General features: G+C 44.2%; 1 protein-coding gene across 1 annotated transcript; it reads left to right on the plus strand.

Moving 5' to 3' along the window:
- Positions 1–1,999: 1,999 nt before the first annotated feature.
- Positions 2,000–19,032, plus strand: LOC311319316 (gamma-aminobutyric acid receptor subunit rho-1-like; the record flags this gene model as incomplete). Its single annotated transcript, XM_084450835.1, has 10 exons — positions 2,000–2,106; positions 9,415–9,471; positions 9,707–9,813; positions 12,423–12,490; positions 13,028–13,251; positions 14,371–14,453; positions 15,408–15,548; positions 15,929–16,081; positions 17,816–18,012; positions 18,730–19,032. The coding sequence occupies 10 exons, from the start codon at positions 2,000–2,002 to the stop codon at positions 19,030–19,032; spliced, it is 1,440 nt and encodes a 479-aa protein (XP_084306961.1).
- Between the last annotated feature and the right edge of the window lie 633 nt (positions 19,033–19,665).

Raw genomic sequence — 19,665 nt, forward strand, 5'->3', positions numbered from 1 at the left:
ACATTAGCTAAGATTACACCAACAACATTAGCACAAGTTACAATTTCGCCATCAGATCCTTACTGTCGCGACATAACATTGTTAATATGTTGCTTTAAATAGCGATCAACTGCTGTCATGAACAACGATTACTGGACCAATTTAGTTGTGTGTTGTGTCCTTCGACAAGCTTCCTTTCCAATGTCCCGCCAAACAGCTAGTGACGTTGGTAGGGATGGGTTGCCAAGTTGCTTCAAACAATCACCCTATCGGGGTATTTAGGGGTAGACACGAAAACATTAAATCTTTACACTCCCGGTAGTTGGCTAGGTCTTTTTTTATTTTTTAGAGTGATCTGCTGAATTTCTGCGACATAGCCGTAGCTTCTAAACTAGACTTCATCTCACAAGAATATCTAATCAAGGTATCTGGGAAGCGATCGCCGATTCACCAGTAGATGTCAGCAACTGTGCATTATTGATAGGTAGTTTACAGCCCATGTCTATGCCATGGATGTATTAAGGGTCTATGCGTAGCTACAGTCTGCCTGCATTCGTTTTCTCTCAATAGCCCGGATAGTCTTGTATCTATGTCTTTTACGTGTTGCATGATGCATGGTGTGTAAAGGAGGCATACTGTAATGTCCATATTGTCACAGCAGTAATTCAAGATCAAGATCAAGAGAAGGTTATATACTTATTGATAGCTCTCCATCAATTTCGAGAAATATGCACGCACTTCCCACATATGATATGTTCTCTAAAATCCACACGATAGGGGACATGCGCAAGTGCATAGGCTAGAAGTCATGGGATTGAGAATTGGGTTTGTCCAGCAATGTCCATATTAAGACACATTCGTTTATGGATATCCATATGGTCCTTTATGATGGGATTCTGTATCATTGATGAAATTGATGTTTCTAACTGTGTCACCAAGAATCCAAATCCCGCTGACTATGGAGAGACTAGCCAAAAATATCTAAACCAAACAATGCAAAATACTTAAACCAATTTTCAGATTGACGTCCATGGAACTAACCCAAATTCATGATTTATTATCCAGCTGTTTAGTTAGGGGGTTGCAAACCTTCAGTTCGGTGACGTGCATTGTCTGTAGTCTTGTGATTGGCCTGTTCGTGAACACGTGAGGAAAGGGATACTAGCCTATTTAAAAGGTTGGTTAGGGTTATGGGATGTGTTTATTCAATGACAACAGGGTAGCCTACAATAATTAATTCTAACATCTATGTCCTTAAGAAATAGGCTGTAGCCTATGTTTCATTCATGTGATATTGTAGCTGATTGACATGTATTTACAGCATTCCAATGCATTTACAGCATTCCAATGCACGACTGTGCAGCGCAGCATTTATTGTGAGATATCCTAGAAAACAGAAAGACTTAACAATTCTAGACCCAGTATTAAAGATTCAGCTATAGGATATAAGCACCATAGAGTGTTCCTGCCTTCCCGATCCCGTGTGTAGCCTATCTCCCAACAACTGACGTCTCAAATGAGCCAGCCCGACGCATCCATCCCCTATGAGGTCTCGGAGGATCAGTCTGTAGAGTCAGAGCTCAGTGGAATGGAGAGAGAGTGAGGCCACATCCGCCACAGCAGGGATGAAATCTGTGCCATCATGCCATCTGACGCTCAAGGATTTATATGGGTTTAGTCAAAATTGTTTTCCCCACTGTGGAGATTAAGCACCGTGGGATGTTGTTCAGTCAGGCCGGAGCTATCAGGTTAGGTAGGCTACTGGCACCGTCGCTACTGCTGTTACCAGAGCTACTGTAGAGTTACCGCTGTCGCAGTTACTAGAGCTCACTGACACCACCGCTGCTGCTGTTGATGTAGCCTACCTATGCTATGATCTGCTAGTCCCTGAGCCCTAATGCTGGAGAAGAGCATGTCCCAAGAGCAGCGAGCATTTTCAGTCCTGCTGGCCGGGAGTGGGGTTTGACTGCCAGGAAGGAAGGAAGACCGAGGGTGTGTCCGTGGGGTTATGAGTAGCACCATGCAGGTGGATGCCGTCCTCGTGTTGATCTGTGTGTTCCTCGGAGGGGTGGCCGGGAGGGCTGCTCAGCAGAGGGGCCACAAGCTCGACACCTACAAACAGAGCAGGTAATACACACCGGACACGCGGACACACACGCGCACACACACACACACACACACACACACACACACACACACACACACACACACACACACACACACACACACACAAACTCTCTCTCTCTCTCTCTCTCTCTCTCTCTCTCTGTCTGTTCACTAAATTTCCTCATAGGGGGATCAATAAAGTATCTATCTATCTATCTATCTATCTATCTATCTATCTATCTATCTATCTATCTATCTATCTATCTACACATACGTACACACACACAACCCAATAGATAATACCTTCCATACAGAGTCATCAATTATGACCAGTGGTGTAGTGGTGATGGAAGAGGTGAGCATAGGCTACTACAGTATAACAGCAAAATATACTGAAATTGTCCAGTTCTTCCATCAGTGGTGTATATGACGTGGGTATAGGGCCTACTGTGTGTCTGTGGATAAAGTGGATACTCCTCAACTACACTACTGGTTATTATCACACTGACATTATCTTTCAACTACACTACTGGTTATTATCACACTGACATTATCTTTCAACTCGCACTGCTCTGCCATTTTAGATGAAGTTGCTCAGCTCAAATCCTGCACAGTCACCATCCCCTTGGCTAAATGATGACATTCGTTACTTTAGACTGTCAGAGAGTGGAGTGTCTGTGGAAGTCCACAAATCTCCAGGTCCATCAAATTCATTTTAAAGAACGTACAACCAAATTCAACACTGTGGTCAAGGTGGCAAGGACTTCCTATTTCGCAAATCTCATCTCCTTGAGTAGGTGAAATTTTTGACACCATAAAGAATATTGCACCATAAAAAATATTGTCAGTCCCCTACCGCCTGCTGTACCTGTGTTCTCTGATGACTGCAATAACTTACTCTCATTTTTTGTGGACAAGGTTGCCAGTGTTAGATCTAGTATACAGTAATCCCTTCCGCCTCCCCACTTCTGTTCTGCCCTAACCGGCAGTCAATTCTGGGATGTTTCTTGCTTATCTAGTGAGCAGCATGAAAAGCTCCTCCAGCTCTTTAGACATCTTACCAACGCCTCTGCTGAAAGTAATCAGCTTCATTGGCCCCTTTATGCTCTCTACCATTAATAGCTCGCTGGTTCTGTGTTCCCTCCTATTTCAAACAGGCTGTTGTTCAGCCTCTCCTTAAAAAGCCTAACCTGGAAACCTGTCTATCACTCAATCAATCAATCAAAGCTTTATTTGTATAGCGCATTTCATACCCATAGGCAACACAATGCGCTTTACAGAGAACAACCTACCTAGTAAATATCGGCCTATTTCTAAGCTGCCCTTCATTTCAAAGATTTTAGAAAAAGTTGTTGCTAACCAGCTCACTGTGCCTTGAATAACCACACTATTTTTGACAAATTCCAGTCCGGTTTTCATCAGAAACATTCTACAGAGACAACTCTTAGAGTCTTAAATGATATCATGATGTCCTCATCATGTATCATGTTCTATCCTGTTGCTGCTTGATCTCAGTGTAGCGTTTGATACTGTGGATCACCACATCTTGCTAGACAGGCTTAGAGAGTGGGTGGGCGTCTCAGGGAGCGCCCTTGATTGGTTTGCCTCATATCTCTCAGGTAGAAGTTTCTCTGTGGCTGTTAGGTCTCATATGTCTGAGTCCACTCCCCTATCCTGTGGGGTGCCCCAGGGATCGGTTTTAGGTCCGATTCTGTTCACTCTGTACATGCTCTGTACATGCTTCCTCTTGGCCTCATCAGCATTTTGAAGGCATTTCATACCATTGTTATGCAGACAATATTCAATTGCACTTTTCTTTTAAACCTGACATTACTGATCATTTTAATGTATTGCATGATTGTTTGTCTGCTATTAAAGGAGTAGTAAAGGGGAAATGCATGTTTAGCCCTGTTTTAAGGTTACTTAAAGGACAATGCTCGTTTTTGACAACCTGGACCTTATTTACGACATATTATAAGACGTTTGACTCACCGAGATCACTTTGGTGTAGTTCGGAGGCATGTAGAAGAAATTTAAAATCCAGCGCGAGCCAGTATATCCATGTAATGGCGATGGTTTCTAAAAATCTATTTTCTGCCGCGAAATGGTTGTTTTCATCAATCTGTCTTTATTAATTGCTAGTTGTGCTTACATAGAGCATAGGCCTGTTGTGGTTTTTCACATGCCTCTGTAATATGATCTTTCGAAACGTCTTTCGAAACGAAATAGCTTCCCCACTTGCTCCAGCACGCATGCGCACAGCACGCAATCGTTGCTCCAGCACACTGTGCGCATGCGTGCTGGAGCAAGTGAGGAAGCTATTTCGTGTCTAAAGATGTTAGATGTTTGTTTGTTTGTTTATTCATTTATTTGTACAGTGACAATGCACACCGATCAATAGGAAAACTATAAATGAGCCAGATTTAGCCCAAAAGGCTAGTTTCCATCTGTTATGTTATTTTTATTTATAATGCGCCCCCCAACCAACTGTTACATCAGCCCAGGGCGCAGCCTGGGTACAAAAAGAGACAAACAAAAACAAAGGACTGCAGAGACACAAAATAATCAAGAAACTACATTTAAGACACAAGACAAGGACATAAATTATAGATCATCTGCGACAAAGAGGTGAGTTTTAAGCTGTGCTCTAAAAGAGTCCAGGGTGGTGGCGGACTTGATGTTCAGAGGAAGCTTGTTCCATAGCCCAGGTGCATCACTGAGAATGCACGGTCTCCCTTTGTGACAAGTTTTGAGCGTGGGACCTTCAGGGTCATCTGGTTGTCAGATCTTAATCTGCTGTCCCAGGCCAGATATTTAAAAGGCAACCTGTAAAAAAGCATATCAAATACAGTAGATTTCTAATACATTACATTAGCTTATACAGCGGTTAAAAACAGAATGACTCTAAAGACAGTATTAAGACAGATAGCATGTGGACAGAGCAATAAGCTCAGCATTCAGGAGAGACACAGACATGTATGCATGGTAAGACAGAACAGACACCTCGGTACAGTGTGTGTACAAAAAGGATCGAATGCAGGTATCGTTTGAATGGAGCATTTTCGATACTACTTGGTACTGGGTTATTTCGGTCGATAGCCTACCTAAAAGGTACCGATACCCAGACCTATATATTATACATGTGGTATATATATGGTCAGATATACTATAACAGTCTGTAATTTCTTTCCTGCTAACATTATGTCTGGATCTGGAGTGGTGCATGATTGATGAGATGAAGATGAGATGAAGACATGATTGGTGTTTAGTTGGTTTCCTGTGTGTGTTTATTTTTGTGGATCCTGTATGCATTTTAACCTGTGTGAAGCACTTTGTGAGTCCTCTCTGTGAGAAGTGCTACTGTATATAAATAAAATGTACTTACTTACTGTTTGCTTTTCATTTAATTCCTATTTTGACTGTATTGCACATGGTCATTTGTTTTGTTTTGAATCGGGACCCCACACAACATAGTGAATTTCTATGAGGGACTATAGTCTCTGGGTCTACCTGTCATGTTCTTTCCTGTGTGTGCTACTGTCTCCCCTGGTCTGCTCTCTGTGACCAGGGAAATGAGACGTATCCGACAGGGGATTAGGAGCGATTAGGAGAGGAGAGGGGGACCTAAATCTCCACTTCCATTTGTCAGTGTTGGTGATGATGTGGGATTTCCTATCACTAGTGGATGATCACAGCTGTGGATGTCGGTCTCCACTCGCCTGTTGCTGGGTTGACTGCTTTGCCTGGCTGGACTGAGATTTTGGTGCCATGTGCTTAATCACGTATGCACACTTAATCACGTGCACGTATTTGGACCCGGAGGTCAACCCAAATTTGGTGGCATCTGGCACATTCTAATGCTACCATTGCATCATATAGCTTTAGCCCTACAAAGACCCTTTTAGAAGCTTTATTCATCATTGACCCTAATATTTAAAATCATGCATATTCCTGACTGATTAGCACATTTGTAATTCATAATCATTAGACCTTTTTTATTGTTTTTATTTTTATTGATTAATTGATTTATTGACAGCTTCACTGTAAAGTACTCAGTGACAGAAAAAAAAAACATAAACCATGGATAAATGTTTGATGTGGAAAACATAATATACTTGATCTTACCGCAGGAACTTCCATTACATCATATTTCATTTTATTTGGGACATCTGACATTGGTTGCTTAAGTGGTCAATGGCAAAGAAGACGAAAGCATTCTAGGACATTTAAACTGTAAAACTACATTGTGAGGATGAGGCATAGTCTACATTTTCCTCATATGACATATACCTACGTATATGATAATATATACAATATATTGAACGTACAATGGCTTACTAAAATGTGAAATATGCTGCTGAATTTCACAATACCAAGCAGAGAAGGGAACTGAGGTTGCTAGTTTTAATCCCTGATGAGGATGACAAAACTGTCCCAAACACAATATAGTATTCCTTTAGCATCACTATCAGCTTTGAGTGATTTATTCCAAAGGCCCTTTCATGTGGTAATCCCTCAGACAAGCCTCCTTTAGACACAGCCAGCCAGCTATCCATCTGTGATGTGTCCCACAGGATATTTTTTTTTAGATCTGAACAAATTCTACTGGCAATCTGTTCACCATCAGACTCACAATTTTGGGCTGATACTGATGTTTAAAATAACGATGTGGCTGATGCTTATAACCAATGTTTTTTGTTTGTTACCTCCGCCCCAGGGGCAAAGCCCTGGGCAGAAGGTAATGTTTTCGCCCCTGTCTGTGTGTGTGTGTGTGTGTGTGTGTGTGTGTCTGTGTGTGTGTGTGTGTGTGTGTGTGTCTGTCTGCATGCAGACAGGATTAAACAAAAACTTCCAGCCCGATATGCATGAAACTCAGTGGAGGGGTGCAGCATGTGCCAAGGAACTCACCATTACATTTTGACCATGATTCATTCATAGGTTGCTCTACAGTACCCATATTACTGTAACTTCAGTGTAGTGGGGTGAAAGCAGGGTGAAAGAGGGGAAAAAAAAAACACATAACAAAAAAACACGTAACAAACAGATAAACATACACATAAACAACAATCACAGTAACAAACACACACCCTTAAAGATCCCTCCCACCTTCCCATAGGTCCCGCCCACCAAATAGGTAATGGCAGCAAGGTTAAAAGATAAAGAAAAAATAATACACGCACTGTATATACATACAAACAAATGCACGCAGAAAAAGGATGTGGTTTGAAATATCACAACCAGGGAAGGTCAGTCACCCGCATGCATGGCTTCAATAAGGGACGACCATATATTAACATTCTGTACTTTTGCACCATGCATGCGGGCCACAGACATCTCCAGCTTAGCCAGTTCCACCACAGATGATTCCCACTGATGGTCAGACTAGGTATGTGGGGAAACTCCATCTCATGGCTAACATTTTTAGTTTTTAGCTGCTGTTAAGCACAGCAGCAGCCAGCGTTGTTGTTTATTAGATAAGGTCAGGGTAGAGAAATCATTCAATAATAACATAATAGGGAAATAGGGGATCGATAAAATTAGAGTAGAAGAAATTTTGTCAATGATAGTGCTCCAAAATAAAGAGACAGCAGGACGATCCCAAGCCATATGAATAAACGTGCCGGTAGTTTCCAATGAGCATAATTGGAAATTAGGGGTTTGTACTAACTTCATCTTAAATAATTTACTAGGGGTACAATAAAGTCTGTGCACGAAATTATAATGTGTAATTTGATGATTGGGGTTCCGCGAGGACACAGAAATATTTAACCAAACTTTGTTCCAATTAATTGTATCAGGAGAAATAGAAAGGTCATGACACCAGCGATTATTGACTTGAAAGCTTTTCTGCAGCTTTAGTAATAAATATATATAAAGTAGATACCAAGCCTTTAGTTGATTTACAAGTACATATTTTATGGATAGGTTGGGTCTTTAACTCCTCTCCCCAGGGAACCCCATAAGCGCGTGATGCGCTGCGTAGCTGTAGGTAAAAGGCCTGGGCCATACAAACACACACCAGTATTTGCCATGTCTCTCCTATGATGCTTTTTTAGCCTCTCTTACTCTGAAATGTAATTTAATGTAATGTATTGCTTTATTAATGTTCTTAGCCGGTAGACAAACATACTCCTGGAGCTTGCTTGATCGCCTTGTTGAGAGGGGTCAGGGAAGAATTTTTACAGCTCACTTATCTGGCCCCCGGGTGATTACTGTTTTTTTGCTTCCCTCTGGAATATGTAGAGGTGGGTCGTATGCCCACCTCCCTTGTAAAGCGCATTGTGTTGCCTCTGGGTATGAAATGCGCTATACAAATAAAGCTTTGATTGACTGATTGATTGATTGAAAAGAAAAATGAAGTACCTGGTAAATCATAATGTGACTTAAGGTCCTGAAAAGATCTAAGCTCATTATGTGAGACTATGTCAGAAAGGGTGTTAATTCCTCTGTCCTTCCACTGTGGAAAAGAAGTTGGCCGCCCACCCAAACAAATTGCTGAGTTGTTAAATAAAGGAAGGTGGGCATGTTTCAAATGTATATTGGCGTGTGATGGATACTAGTCTCCATGTAGTAATAAGATGAGAAATTATAGGACCATAGGTGGATCTACAAGTTTTGAGAGGGATATTTGAAAAAAGAATTATGCTCAGTTGTTGATAAGTGTCCTTGTGCTCTGTGTATATTCAGTGGATAGAAACGACTAGGACCCTGCCGGGAGGTGCATCCACAGAATCAGGATCAGATCAGTTTTGCCATTGTAGTTTACACATACTAGGAATTGATTTAGGTCGATGGTGTATAACACTGATGGAGACAACATTAGACAGGGTGCAGGACAGGATGGGACAGTACAAAGACACGACAGTGGAAATACAATATATCCAATAAAGTACAAATGCAAAATACAATATACAGTACACAGAATGGGGTGCGGTGAGTGTATATATACAGCGTGTGTGCAGAGTGTAATATATGTGCGATGTTTTATGTATACAATGTGTGTGCTGTTGTGATATGTGTGTGTGTGTGTGTGTGTGTGTGTGTGTGTGTGTGTAGTGCGGGTCTATGTACAGTACAGTCAGTGGTCGTGTGCAAGTAGTGCAAAGGGGACAGAGTCAGTGGGGGTGGGCCAACCATCCTTTCTGGATAGTTGGGACCATCAGAGGCAAAGCTGTTGCAGATAGTTTTAGCAGACATTTTGACCACCACGATTTGGTGTCTGTGATAACGGAGTTTGCCAGAGTGTGTGTCACTACTTTGGTGGCGGCCTTGTCCCTACTTTCACTGTTTTGAGAAAACAAATTCATGTATGTTTTATTTTATAAGCAGATCAAGGAGAGAAACATTACGACTGGAAGGAGGAGGAGGACACCACAAATCTGGAAGGTCAGAGCTCCATCTCATGAGCAGACATGGACCCTCTGTGAGCACGAGTGTTTAAACCTGTGGTATTACAGTACATGGGCAAACGGGAGAATATTAAAAAGACTCATTAGAGCATACTAAAGTTGGCTTAGAACGAAGACACACGCACACACACGTACACGCACACACACACACGCACGCACACACTTGGCCTTGGAAATGACAGCTGGTATTCCCTTTCTTACTCTTTTTACAGCTTGATTCTAAAGCGAAGTCCAGATATGACAAAATCCCCCATGACGAAGTCTGAGCAGCTTCTGAGGATAGAGGACCATGATTTCACCATGAGGCCAGCGTTTGGAGGTAAGACTTAAATTAAAACACCATCATCAACAGTCCATATTACTGTATGTCAGGTTGCTTTTATACTTGTGTAGCAACTGTTCTATTGCTGTTGTGAACAGTATGATTGATTAATTGTGTTGACACTTTGGAGAAGGGCTTGGTGTAAAGTACTGGTTGCCACCAGCAGATAGTATGTTTTCTGTATCTCTACAATATACTTTGTGCAATCATGAGGTTTTAGTACTGTATGTGAAAGCACATAAGTCTCCATAAGCCGTTCACCTCATAACTGCTAGGGCTGGGTATTTGCAAGGACCTCACGATACGATACTGAACGTATCACGATACATGGGTCGCGATACGTTACATATCACGATACATGGGTCACGATATGTTACATATCACGATTCATTGCGTCACGATACAATACAATACATATTGTGATACATTGCGATACTCGCCACATAATTTACCTTATTGATACTGTATCGCGGAAAATCGATACAGTATTGCGGAAAAAAATATTGCAATGTACTGATGTATCCATTTTATTGCACAGCCCTAATAACTACTGCTGGGTCATTCACCACCGGAGTCAGACAGCCAGCCAACGCAAAGGATCTGTCCAAAGGGCTTTGTTGGAGAGGCTTTTATAAGCTGAGCTTGCTCTCTATCTGGAATCGTCACGGCACCCACGGCAACAAGCTGTGCATGCATTTCTCCTGCCGGCAGGGTCCATGGTGTGTGTGTGCGTGTGTGTGAGCGTGCGTGTGTGCATACACAGAGAGACTGTTACTGTGTGTCCCTGGCTACATGTTGAGTGTAAAGGGATTTGGTTTGTCCGTGGCTCTAGGATTAAACATACTGAAGCTTTCTGCCACAGTGCTGTATTAAAGAGGGGCCTGAAATGTTCATGTTGGACATGTTTGTGTTTTACACGCTCTTCCATTTAGGGAACATACTGTATAATACCCTTAGTCCGGGTAGCTTAAAGCAAATGGGTGCCGTGTTTGAGGACACATCAACATGACCCTATAAAACGAGGAGCTTCTGCATTGCATTCAACATTTAAGAGTTGTTTGTCTATATAAACAAGCACACACATTATATTTACTGTGTTTAACTATGTGGATGTTGTCCAAGTATCCAATCTCAGTAAAAACATCACGATGAGAATGACCTCCTTTGACAATGATGGTGAGATTTAGATCAGAGAGGCTATGGACCCATAACGTTGAGCTCTGAAATCTGAAGTCTGCTTGGATAAGAAGAACAAACACAGCTGGAAAGATTCCAGATGTTGGGAGGCTGCAGCAACTTTGATCCATTGTGACCTAATTGCATTTGTGTACTACAGCAGGGGATAGAGAGAGAGAGAGAGAGGGAGAGGGGGGGGGCGAGATGGAGGGAGAGAGAGAGGGGAGAGAGAGAGAGAGACGGGGGGGCGAGATGGAGGGAGAGAGAGAGAGGGGAGAGAGAGAGAGAGAGAGAAGGGGGGGGGCGAGATGGAGGGAGAGAGAGAGAGAGAGGGGGGGTGAGATGGAGGGAGAGAGAGGGGAGAGAGAGAGAGAGGGGAGAGAGAGAGAGGGGGGGGGGCGAGATGGAGAGAGAGAGAGAGAGAGAGAGAGAGAGAGAGAGGGGATGAAATGGGTCAAAAATAGAATCCAGGCCTGTGGCACTCTTCACTGAAAACCTGCTCTAATTGTGTACAATGATACTACTGTATGAAGCGTATACCAAAGAGAAACAGCCCTCACATTAGGATGATACTACTGTATGAAGCGTATACCAAAGAGAAACAGCCCTCACATTAGGGTAGCCTGCATTTATCAACAACATTAGCTGTCAATGGTCATATTATGCAAACCAGACATGAGCACATATTGTACACATTTTGAATAAAACATGCAATTTCAATGTGTATGTAACACAACTACAGCTGTGTGAGGCGGCTGAGTTTGAGTTTAATTAATTAATGCTCGCTGTTAACAATTGAATAAAAGCAGAATTTACTTTTATAACAGAAATATATCTATAGGCCTACATGACTGTACATCATATAAATACCCATGCATGCACCCATATATGTATACTCATAGTGTACATACACAAATCACAAATACGACCATACACGTATATAAGAACTATACTATACAATAAAAACAAACACAAACAAACAAACAAACAAAAAGAAACAAACCCCAAAGACTCTGACCATCCACCTTTTGTTCCATTCACTTCGTTATTGTACGTCTGACTGCTGTGGGCAGTGTTGCTGCTTTCAGCCAGTTTGCTCTGGACGTGTGTGAGATTATTTCTGCAGTCTGTTTGTATTTTCTTCCCTTGTCTGTGGGAGCAGATCATGGAGTGGCAGTAGTGTGTGTGTGTGTGTGTGTGTGTGTTGATTGTGTGTGTGAGATGGGAGTTGTGGTGGTGGGATGCTAGCCTTGTGAAACCATCCTGATCTCACAAGATCACTTTCAGTTTCTCACCGCAGATCAGTCTGGACTTCCCCCTATCTCGAACGATTTCTCTCCGATTACGTTTTGACTGGGCCAATCAGGGACTGGGTTCTGACTGCTGTTCTGCCCCCCCTACCTAGTTTTTATGGTCTCCTGTTGTTTCAGGACCCCCTATCCCAGTTGGAGTAGACGTTCAGGTGGAAAGCCTGGACACCATCTCAGAGGTGGACATGGTAAGTAGAATATAAGGTAATATTTTTCTCCATGTTTTTTTTTTTTCTTACCTTTATTTATACTCAAATTACACATTGAGGTGTGAACCTCATTTTCAAGTGTGTTGAGTTCACAATAAACAAATACAGTCAGTAATACACAGTCACATACATAGACATATAAAAACATTTACGAGATAAAATATAAAATGAAGTAGTAACAAATTAATTAACTAAAACAATTACAAACAGAAACACAATAGTCCATAATCAGAGTCCTGAATTGTCCACGAGAAGGAAGTGATTCCAATCTCAGAGAGTCTTGGAGGCAATTCCAAGAACTAGGAGCCAAAGATGAGAATGCAGACCTTCCCAGCTCTGTGGTCACATGGGGTACTTTAAGTGTGAGCCAGTCACTAGAACTGTTGAATACATTCCTCTTCTGTACTTAGGCAGACATTTCTGTTTCACTGTTTTAGATGCAGTGCTATAACAGTACACCATCCCAATAAACACTGGTTAAAATGCCAATATTTTGAACTCTCTTCGTTGTTCCAGGACTTCACCATGACCCTGTACCTGAGGCACTACTGGAAGGACGAGCGCCTGTCCTTCCCCAGCACCAACAACCTGAGCATGACCTTCGACAGCCGCCTGGCCAAGAAGATCTGGGTGCCTGACATGTTCTTCGTCCACTCCAAGAGGTCCTTCATCCACGACACCACCACCGACAACGTCATGCTGAGGGTCTACCCCGACGGCAACGTGCTCTACAGTCTGAGGTACAGCCTGGACTGCCTCCCCTCGGTCTGTCGGGCTAGATCAGGCTTACAGGACAGGCCAGATGGTAGCATCCATCTTAGGTTAGGAGAGGGATTATCCAATACGCTAAAGTATCAGAGACAGGCTAGACCCAGCTTCGTCTTTTAGACTAGGTCAGGTACAGTGTAGGCAAAATGATAGTCTCCACCTTTCTATTTTCTATGTAGCCTGTTGAGGGGGGGGGGGCATTTTTTATTCAACAGTTTCCTTTGGTGGTGTCTTCTAGCTCTGAGTCTCTTTTCTACTTTTGCAACCTCTGAAAGTACTGTGTGTTGGTTGCTTGCTCCTGAATTGTATACAGTAATGCAGTACAATATCTACTGTAACAGTGGGTTAAAGGTTGCTGTGTGCAACATATTTCGATCAGAGTGTTTCTAAGAGTACCTCATGAAGAGGGCTGTGAGCGAGCCAGACGGACAAGCCTATTGTAAATAACATCAAAAAGTGCTCCGCTCTGCCAGAGTGCTCACTAATGTTTGTTGGAATGCATAAAAACTAATCTGCCTGGGTCCTTAACAAGAACCCCTGACAACAAGACAATCTAGATCATATTATATGAAGTGTTTGTGTCAATGTGTTTATTATAATGGACCTATTTGGATTATTATTAGATTATATTATTTCTCAAGATGAGTCAGTAGCAAGATAAGACACTACTTAAGATGTTTATCTCTGGACAGACAACCTAGATGTCTGAATCAAATACAGTAGAGCAGTAACCTTCTTGGTCAGACCAGTGCAGCGCTAGACAGACAGGACGTGATCAGTCTGATCTGATGATGTTCCTCTTGTGTTCCAGAGTCACAGTCTGATGATGTTCCTCTTGTGTTCCAGAGTCACAGTCTGATGATGTTCCTCTTGTGTTCCAGAGTCACAGTCTGATGATGTTCCTCTTGCGTTCCAGAGTCACAGTCTGATGATGTTCCTCTTGTGTTCCAGAGTCACAGTCTGATGATGTTCCTCTTGTGTTCCAGAGTCACAGTCTGATGATGTTCCTCTTGTGTTCCAGAGTCACAGTCTGATGATGTTCCTCTTGCGTTCCAGAGTCACAGTCTGATGATGTTCCTCTTGCGTTCCAGGGTCACAGTCACCGCCATGTGCAACATGGACCTGAGTCGGTTCCCTCTGGACACGCAGACCTGCTCCCTGGAGATAGAGAGTTGTGAGTGCTTTCAGTGGCTCAATTAAACCTCGGAGCGCTTCAGTTAAACCTTTTAACGCTTCAATCAAGCCTTTAAACGCTTCAATTAAGCCTTTTAATGCTCAATTAAAGCTTAACCTCAAATTTGGCTTAGTCTTTGATAACCATTACATTGCATTACATTACAGTCATTTAGCAGACACTTTTATCCAAAGCGACTTAACGTTCCAATAATTGCATTTAACATAGGAAGTGTACTATTACTCGCCAGAACTGCAGAAGTGCATCTCCTTTTTAAACAACCGTCTGTCATGATCGCTGCACATAGATAGAATGGTTCAAACAATACTGTAGGTGTGGGCATTTGTATATCACACGAAAACCACCACCTGGATTACTATTCCGTTTTAATGGCTTCAGCATCGAAAAGAGAACTGTCCCTAGGGAGGTGTTCCAGGTATGTCTGGCTGGGAGGTAGACCCAGGACCAGGTGGCGGGACTACATCTCCGCACTGGCCTGTGAACGGCTAAAGATTCCCCAGGCAGAGCTGGTTGATGCTGCTAGGGAAAGGGATGTTTGGAGCCCCCTGCTGGAACTGCTGCCTCCGCGACCCGACCCCGGATAAGAGGATGATGATAGATGGATGGATGAAACCCTGTTATAGGCAGACTTTTCACTCTTTGAGATATTAGTGTTCACCACACCCTCTGGAATACGTAGGGGTGGGATGTCTGCCCACCTCCCTTGTTCTCTGTAAAGCGCATTGTGTTGCCTCTGGGTATGAAATGCGCTATATAAATAAAGCTTTGATTGATTGATTGATTGACAGAAATGCTGGCAATGGTCATATTATGCAAACCAGTCCAAGAACCAAACTCCCTAAAAAGATTATAGTTCATACTTCACAGCATTATAACAATTTCATTATCATGATTGATTGAATTGATTGGTATTCTTGACTGTCCTCTCCCCAGATGCATACACAGACGATGACCTCATGCTATACTGGAAGAAAGGCAACGAGTCGCTGGACACAGATGAGAGGATCTCTCTCTCCCAGTTCCTCATCCAGAAGTTCCACACCACCACGAAGCTGGCTTTCTACAGCAGCACAGGTAGCCCCGCCCACCAGTTCTGGCGGATGAAGAACAGTAGACATTCTGCTTGTAAAAAAATAAAAAATAAAACAGGTTCCAAAAGGGTTCTTCAGCTGTCCCTGTGGGAGGACTCTCTGGAAAACACTGTGAGAACCCTGTTTGGTTTCTGGTACAGTAGATCCTTTTAGGCTACCGTTCAAATGTTGACAGGGACAAAATGAAGAATCATTCATGTCTCTATTTAGCACATATTTTTCTAAAAGGTGTACAATAAAGGGGACTTTGTAATGATCTCCCTTTCTCCCTCCAGTGATCATTCCTCCCTCCTCACAGGTTCTTACAGGTACATAATCGGTGTATAATATAATCTGTGTCTGTATACACCCCCCCTCCTCCAGGCTGGTACAACCGTCTCTACATCCACTTCACTCTGCGACGCCACATCTTCTTCTTCCTGCTCCAGACCTACTTCCCCGCCACCCTGATGGTCATGCTGTCCTGGGTGTCCTTCTGGATCGACCGCCGAGCAGTACCCGCCAGGGTGCCTCTGGGTAGGACAGCTACCCCCCCCCACCCAACCCCCTTAGATGGCTACAGATGGGCTTCCCAGAAGCTTGGTAGAACTAAAAGCATGTCCACGGTGCTGTAGGTCATCAGACGAAAGATGTGGTAGTGCTACAAAGCTTACGGAAGAGACAGCCACCCAACAGGAGCCATCTTTATAGACCTGACGGCTGCCTACGACAATGTATGGCACCGCGGCCTCAACTGCAAGCTGTTCCGCCTGCTGCCACACAGGCACATGGTCAGTATGATCATGGAGCTTGTCCGAAATCGCAGCTTTACCCTCACCAGGTACCTGCTTCACCGGTAGAGGACAGCGAAGCAGGTTGCGATGCCTTAAGAACGGCGTCCCCCAGGGATTTGTCCTGGCCCCCCTTCTTTATAACATCTACACCTATGACCTGCCGAACACAGTCTCCAGGAAGTACGCCTACGTAGACGACCTCGCGCTGGTGTAGTCCACTGGAGACTGGCAGGCCGTGGAGGAGACCCTGAAGCAGGACATGCAGACATACCTCCGGAAATGGAGATTGAAGATCAGCGAGGCAAAGACAGTGTCGGCGGCCTTCCTTCTTAACAACAAGGACGCCAAACATGAGCTCTGAATACACATCGATGGAACACTCCTGCCATGCTGCATGGAACCAACCTATCTCGGCATGACATTGGACAGGTCGTTCACATTCCGTCGACACCTCGAGTCACTGCACAAGAAGTTAACAACTTGTGCGGCATTGATGAGGCGACTGGTCCGATCAGGCTGGGGAGCCGGCGCAAAAACATTGTGTACGGCAGCCCTAACCCTGGTCTACTTGACCAGTTAATATTGCGCACCGGTGCGGTGCCGCAGCTCTCACACCTGCCTCATCGATCCGCCTTTCAATGAAGCCTTGTACATCGTGACAGGATGCCTGTGTTCCACTCCGGTGGATAACCTTCCCATCCTCGCAGGCATCCATCCCGCCGGCCTCCGCCGCACAGGAACCACAGCACGTCTCGCCTGCCGGGCCGTGGAGCCTAACCATCTGCTCCAAGACAGGCTCGCTGTAACAGCGGAGCCTCCCCGGGGTCTCAAGTCGAGACACCCTTTTGTGTCTGCCGCATGGGATCTCCTGCAGCAAGGCAGAGATCTTAACATCAGTGAGGCAGGATGGGCGGACCACACCTGGCTTGCGGAGTGGGAGGCGAACACCTCCAGACTCTGTGATTTCATCCTGGCCACCGGTCCTTCCCCTACCGGGATGGACTTACCCAGACCGGCGTAGGTGAGACTTAATCGTCTCTGGACTGGCGTTGGACGCTTCCGCTCATCGATGCACAGATGGGGCTTGGCATCCTGCGCAGCGTGCGAGTGTGGCGCCGTGGAACAAACCGCAGACCACGTCATCCAGGAATGCGTGGCCTGACGGTTGCGGATGGCGAAACAGTGACGTGGCTCCTGGAGGTGTGCCCGGATATATAGCCTAGGTGACCCCCTCACCCAGGCTCGGGGTGGTAAAAGGATACCCCCTCGGCCCCGAGCCTGGACCCCGAGGGAGAGGACTAATCAACCAACCTACCAAAACGAAGAAGCAGCCACCCATGGAAGATTGCTGCTCCAGGCTGTAGCTGAAATCTTTTTTTTTTTTTTTTTTTCTACTATTCTGATTCAAGATACTGATTTAATAGACAGTGAAGGCCCTCTGTCATGTCACTGACTCTGCGGCGGCGTCCCTCCCCAGGTATCACCACAGTGCTGACCATGTCCACCATCATCACGGGGGTCAACGCCTCCATGCCCAGAGTGTCCTACATCAAGGCCGTGGACATCTACCTGTGGGTCAGCTTCGTCTTCGTCTTCCTCTCCGTGATAGAGTATGCGGCGGTCAACTACCTCTCCACTGTGCAGGAGAGGAAAGAGAGGAAACTGAGAGAGAGGGTGAGCTGGGTGTGATTGGTTGATGGAGGCTTTTCACGGCCGGCCCTGTTGGAGAAACACGAGCCATCTTTTCAATCTTTCAATGCTTTCCATTGCTGAATCACAAATAATGCATATACATGGTTTGTTAAAATTTGGCCAACGAATTGTAGGCTACATTTGAAAATGTTCGGCCTAGTTTAGGCTGCCTAAACGACTAGCAGAAGCTGCGCCGTGTAGTGGCGACTATCTGCGCACAACCCTAATTGTAACCATGTGACTGTAATGTAAATCTGCTTCCCCAACCTTTCACCTTTAGCATCTCGTATTTCCCTTCATGAAATAATGTCAATATGAGGATGATTTGATAAACAAGATATAAGCCTTATGAAATGCAATGAAGTGATAAGAATTAAGTGCGTACATTTTTTTTGAACGATGAGCAGAGCCTGTAGACGTCTATTTATAGGACTACATCTGGTGTACAATATTGGCCTTTCTCCTTTAGGGCCAAATGTCACGGCATATGGAGCCTAACTGTTCATGTGGCCTGAAGAGAAACATTTCTAACACAAACATCCTGTTATTATAACTGATCTGGACACGACGCCCCAGTTTTGAAACTAGAATTTTGTGTCGAGTGAGCCTCCTCATGTAGTTTAAAAAAAAAAAAATTGCTATTAAACTTTTTATTAATCACCTCACACACACTCTCTCTATCTCTCTCCCCCTCTACAGTTGCCCTGTACCTGTGGCATCGGTAACCCTGACGAGTTAATGATAGACCCCCAGATCACCGGCTATGGCACCATGGACATCAACAGCACAGGAAATTATGGGATGCCGGAAAACGGCGGGCGCCAGGAGCGAATGCTGACGCAGGTGGCGATGGGTGACCCTCAAATCACGGGCCACGTGAAGAACACCAGAGCGTACGTCAACATCTGGATAGACACCCATGCCATAGACAAATACTCCAGGGTCATCTTCCCAGGGTCCTATGCCCTGTTCAACATCATCTACTGGTCCATCTACTCCTAACTCTGATGGTTGTGAGTGTCTGGGCCCTGAGGGGTGCCCCCCCGGGGAGAGCCGGGAGTCAGGGACCCTGGACCAGACTCTGGAACCCTGCTGGGGAACCATGGAACCCTTCTGGGGAACCATGGAACCCTGTTGGGGAACCATGGAACTCCACTGCTGAGGGCCGCGTTGACATGGACAGAAGATGTGTTTTGGTTTCACTGGCGTTTTGAGAGTGACTGCTTATTAAACACAAGGTAGACATTGCCTTCTCAACCCAGCCTCTGAAAACCTCTGAAACTAATCTATCAAATGTAATATGCTCTTGATTTATTTGTCTGTGTCTGTGTCAGAAACTGAACATGTAAGGGTTTATTCAGTTGTGATTCCATATGTCTATTTGATTTTGGTACTTTTGTAAATTGTAAATAGTACGATGCAAGAGGACGTTGAATCATTTTTTATTCATGACAGTAAGAGACAATGCTTAACCAAAAGCTAATGCACAATGCCTAGAGGTGTTAGATAAATTGGGTGTGACCCTTGATTTAATAGCAACCTTTTACATGCCCTATAAACTGATGGTGTAGTAGTGTGTTTTTGTCTGTGCTCTTCTGGGGAGTAATGTTTTTAATGAGATTTTACCTCTGAGCT

The sequence above is a fragment of the Borostomias antarcticus genome (genome assembly GCF_949987555.1).
Source record: "Borostomias antarcticus genome assembly, chromosome: 16".
NCBI lineage: Eukaryota > Metazoa > Chordata > Actinopteri > Stomiiformes > Stomiidae > Borostomias > Borostomias antarcticus.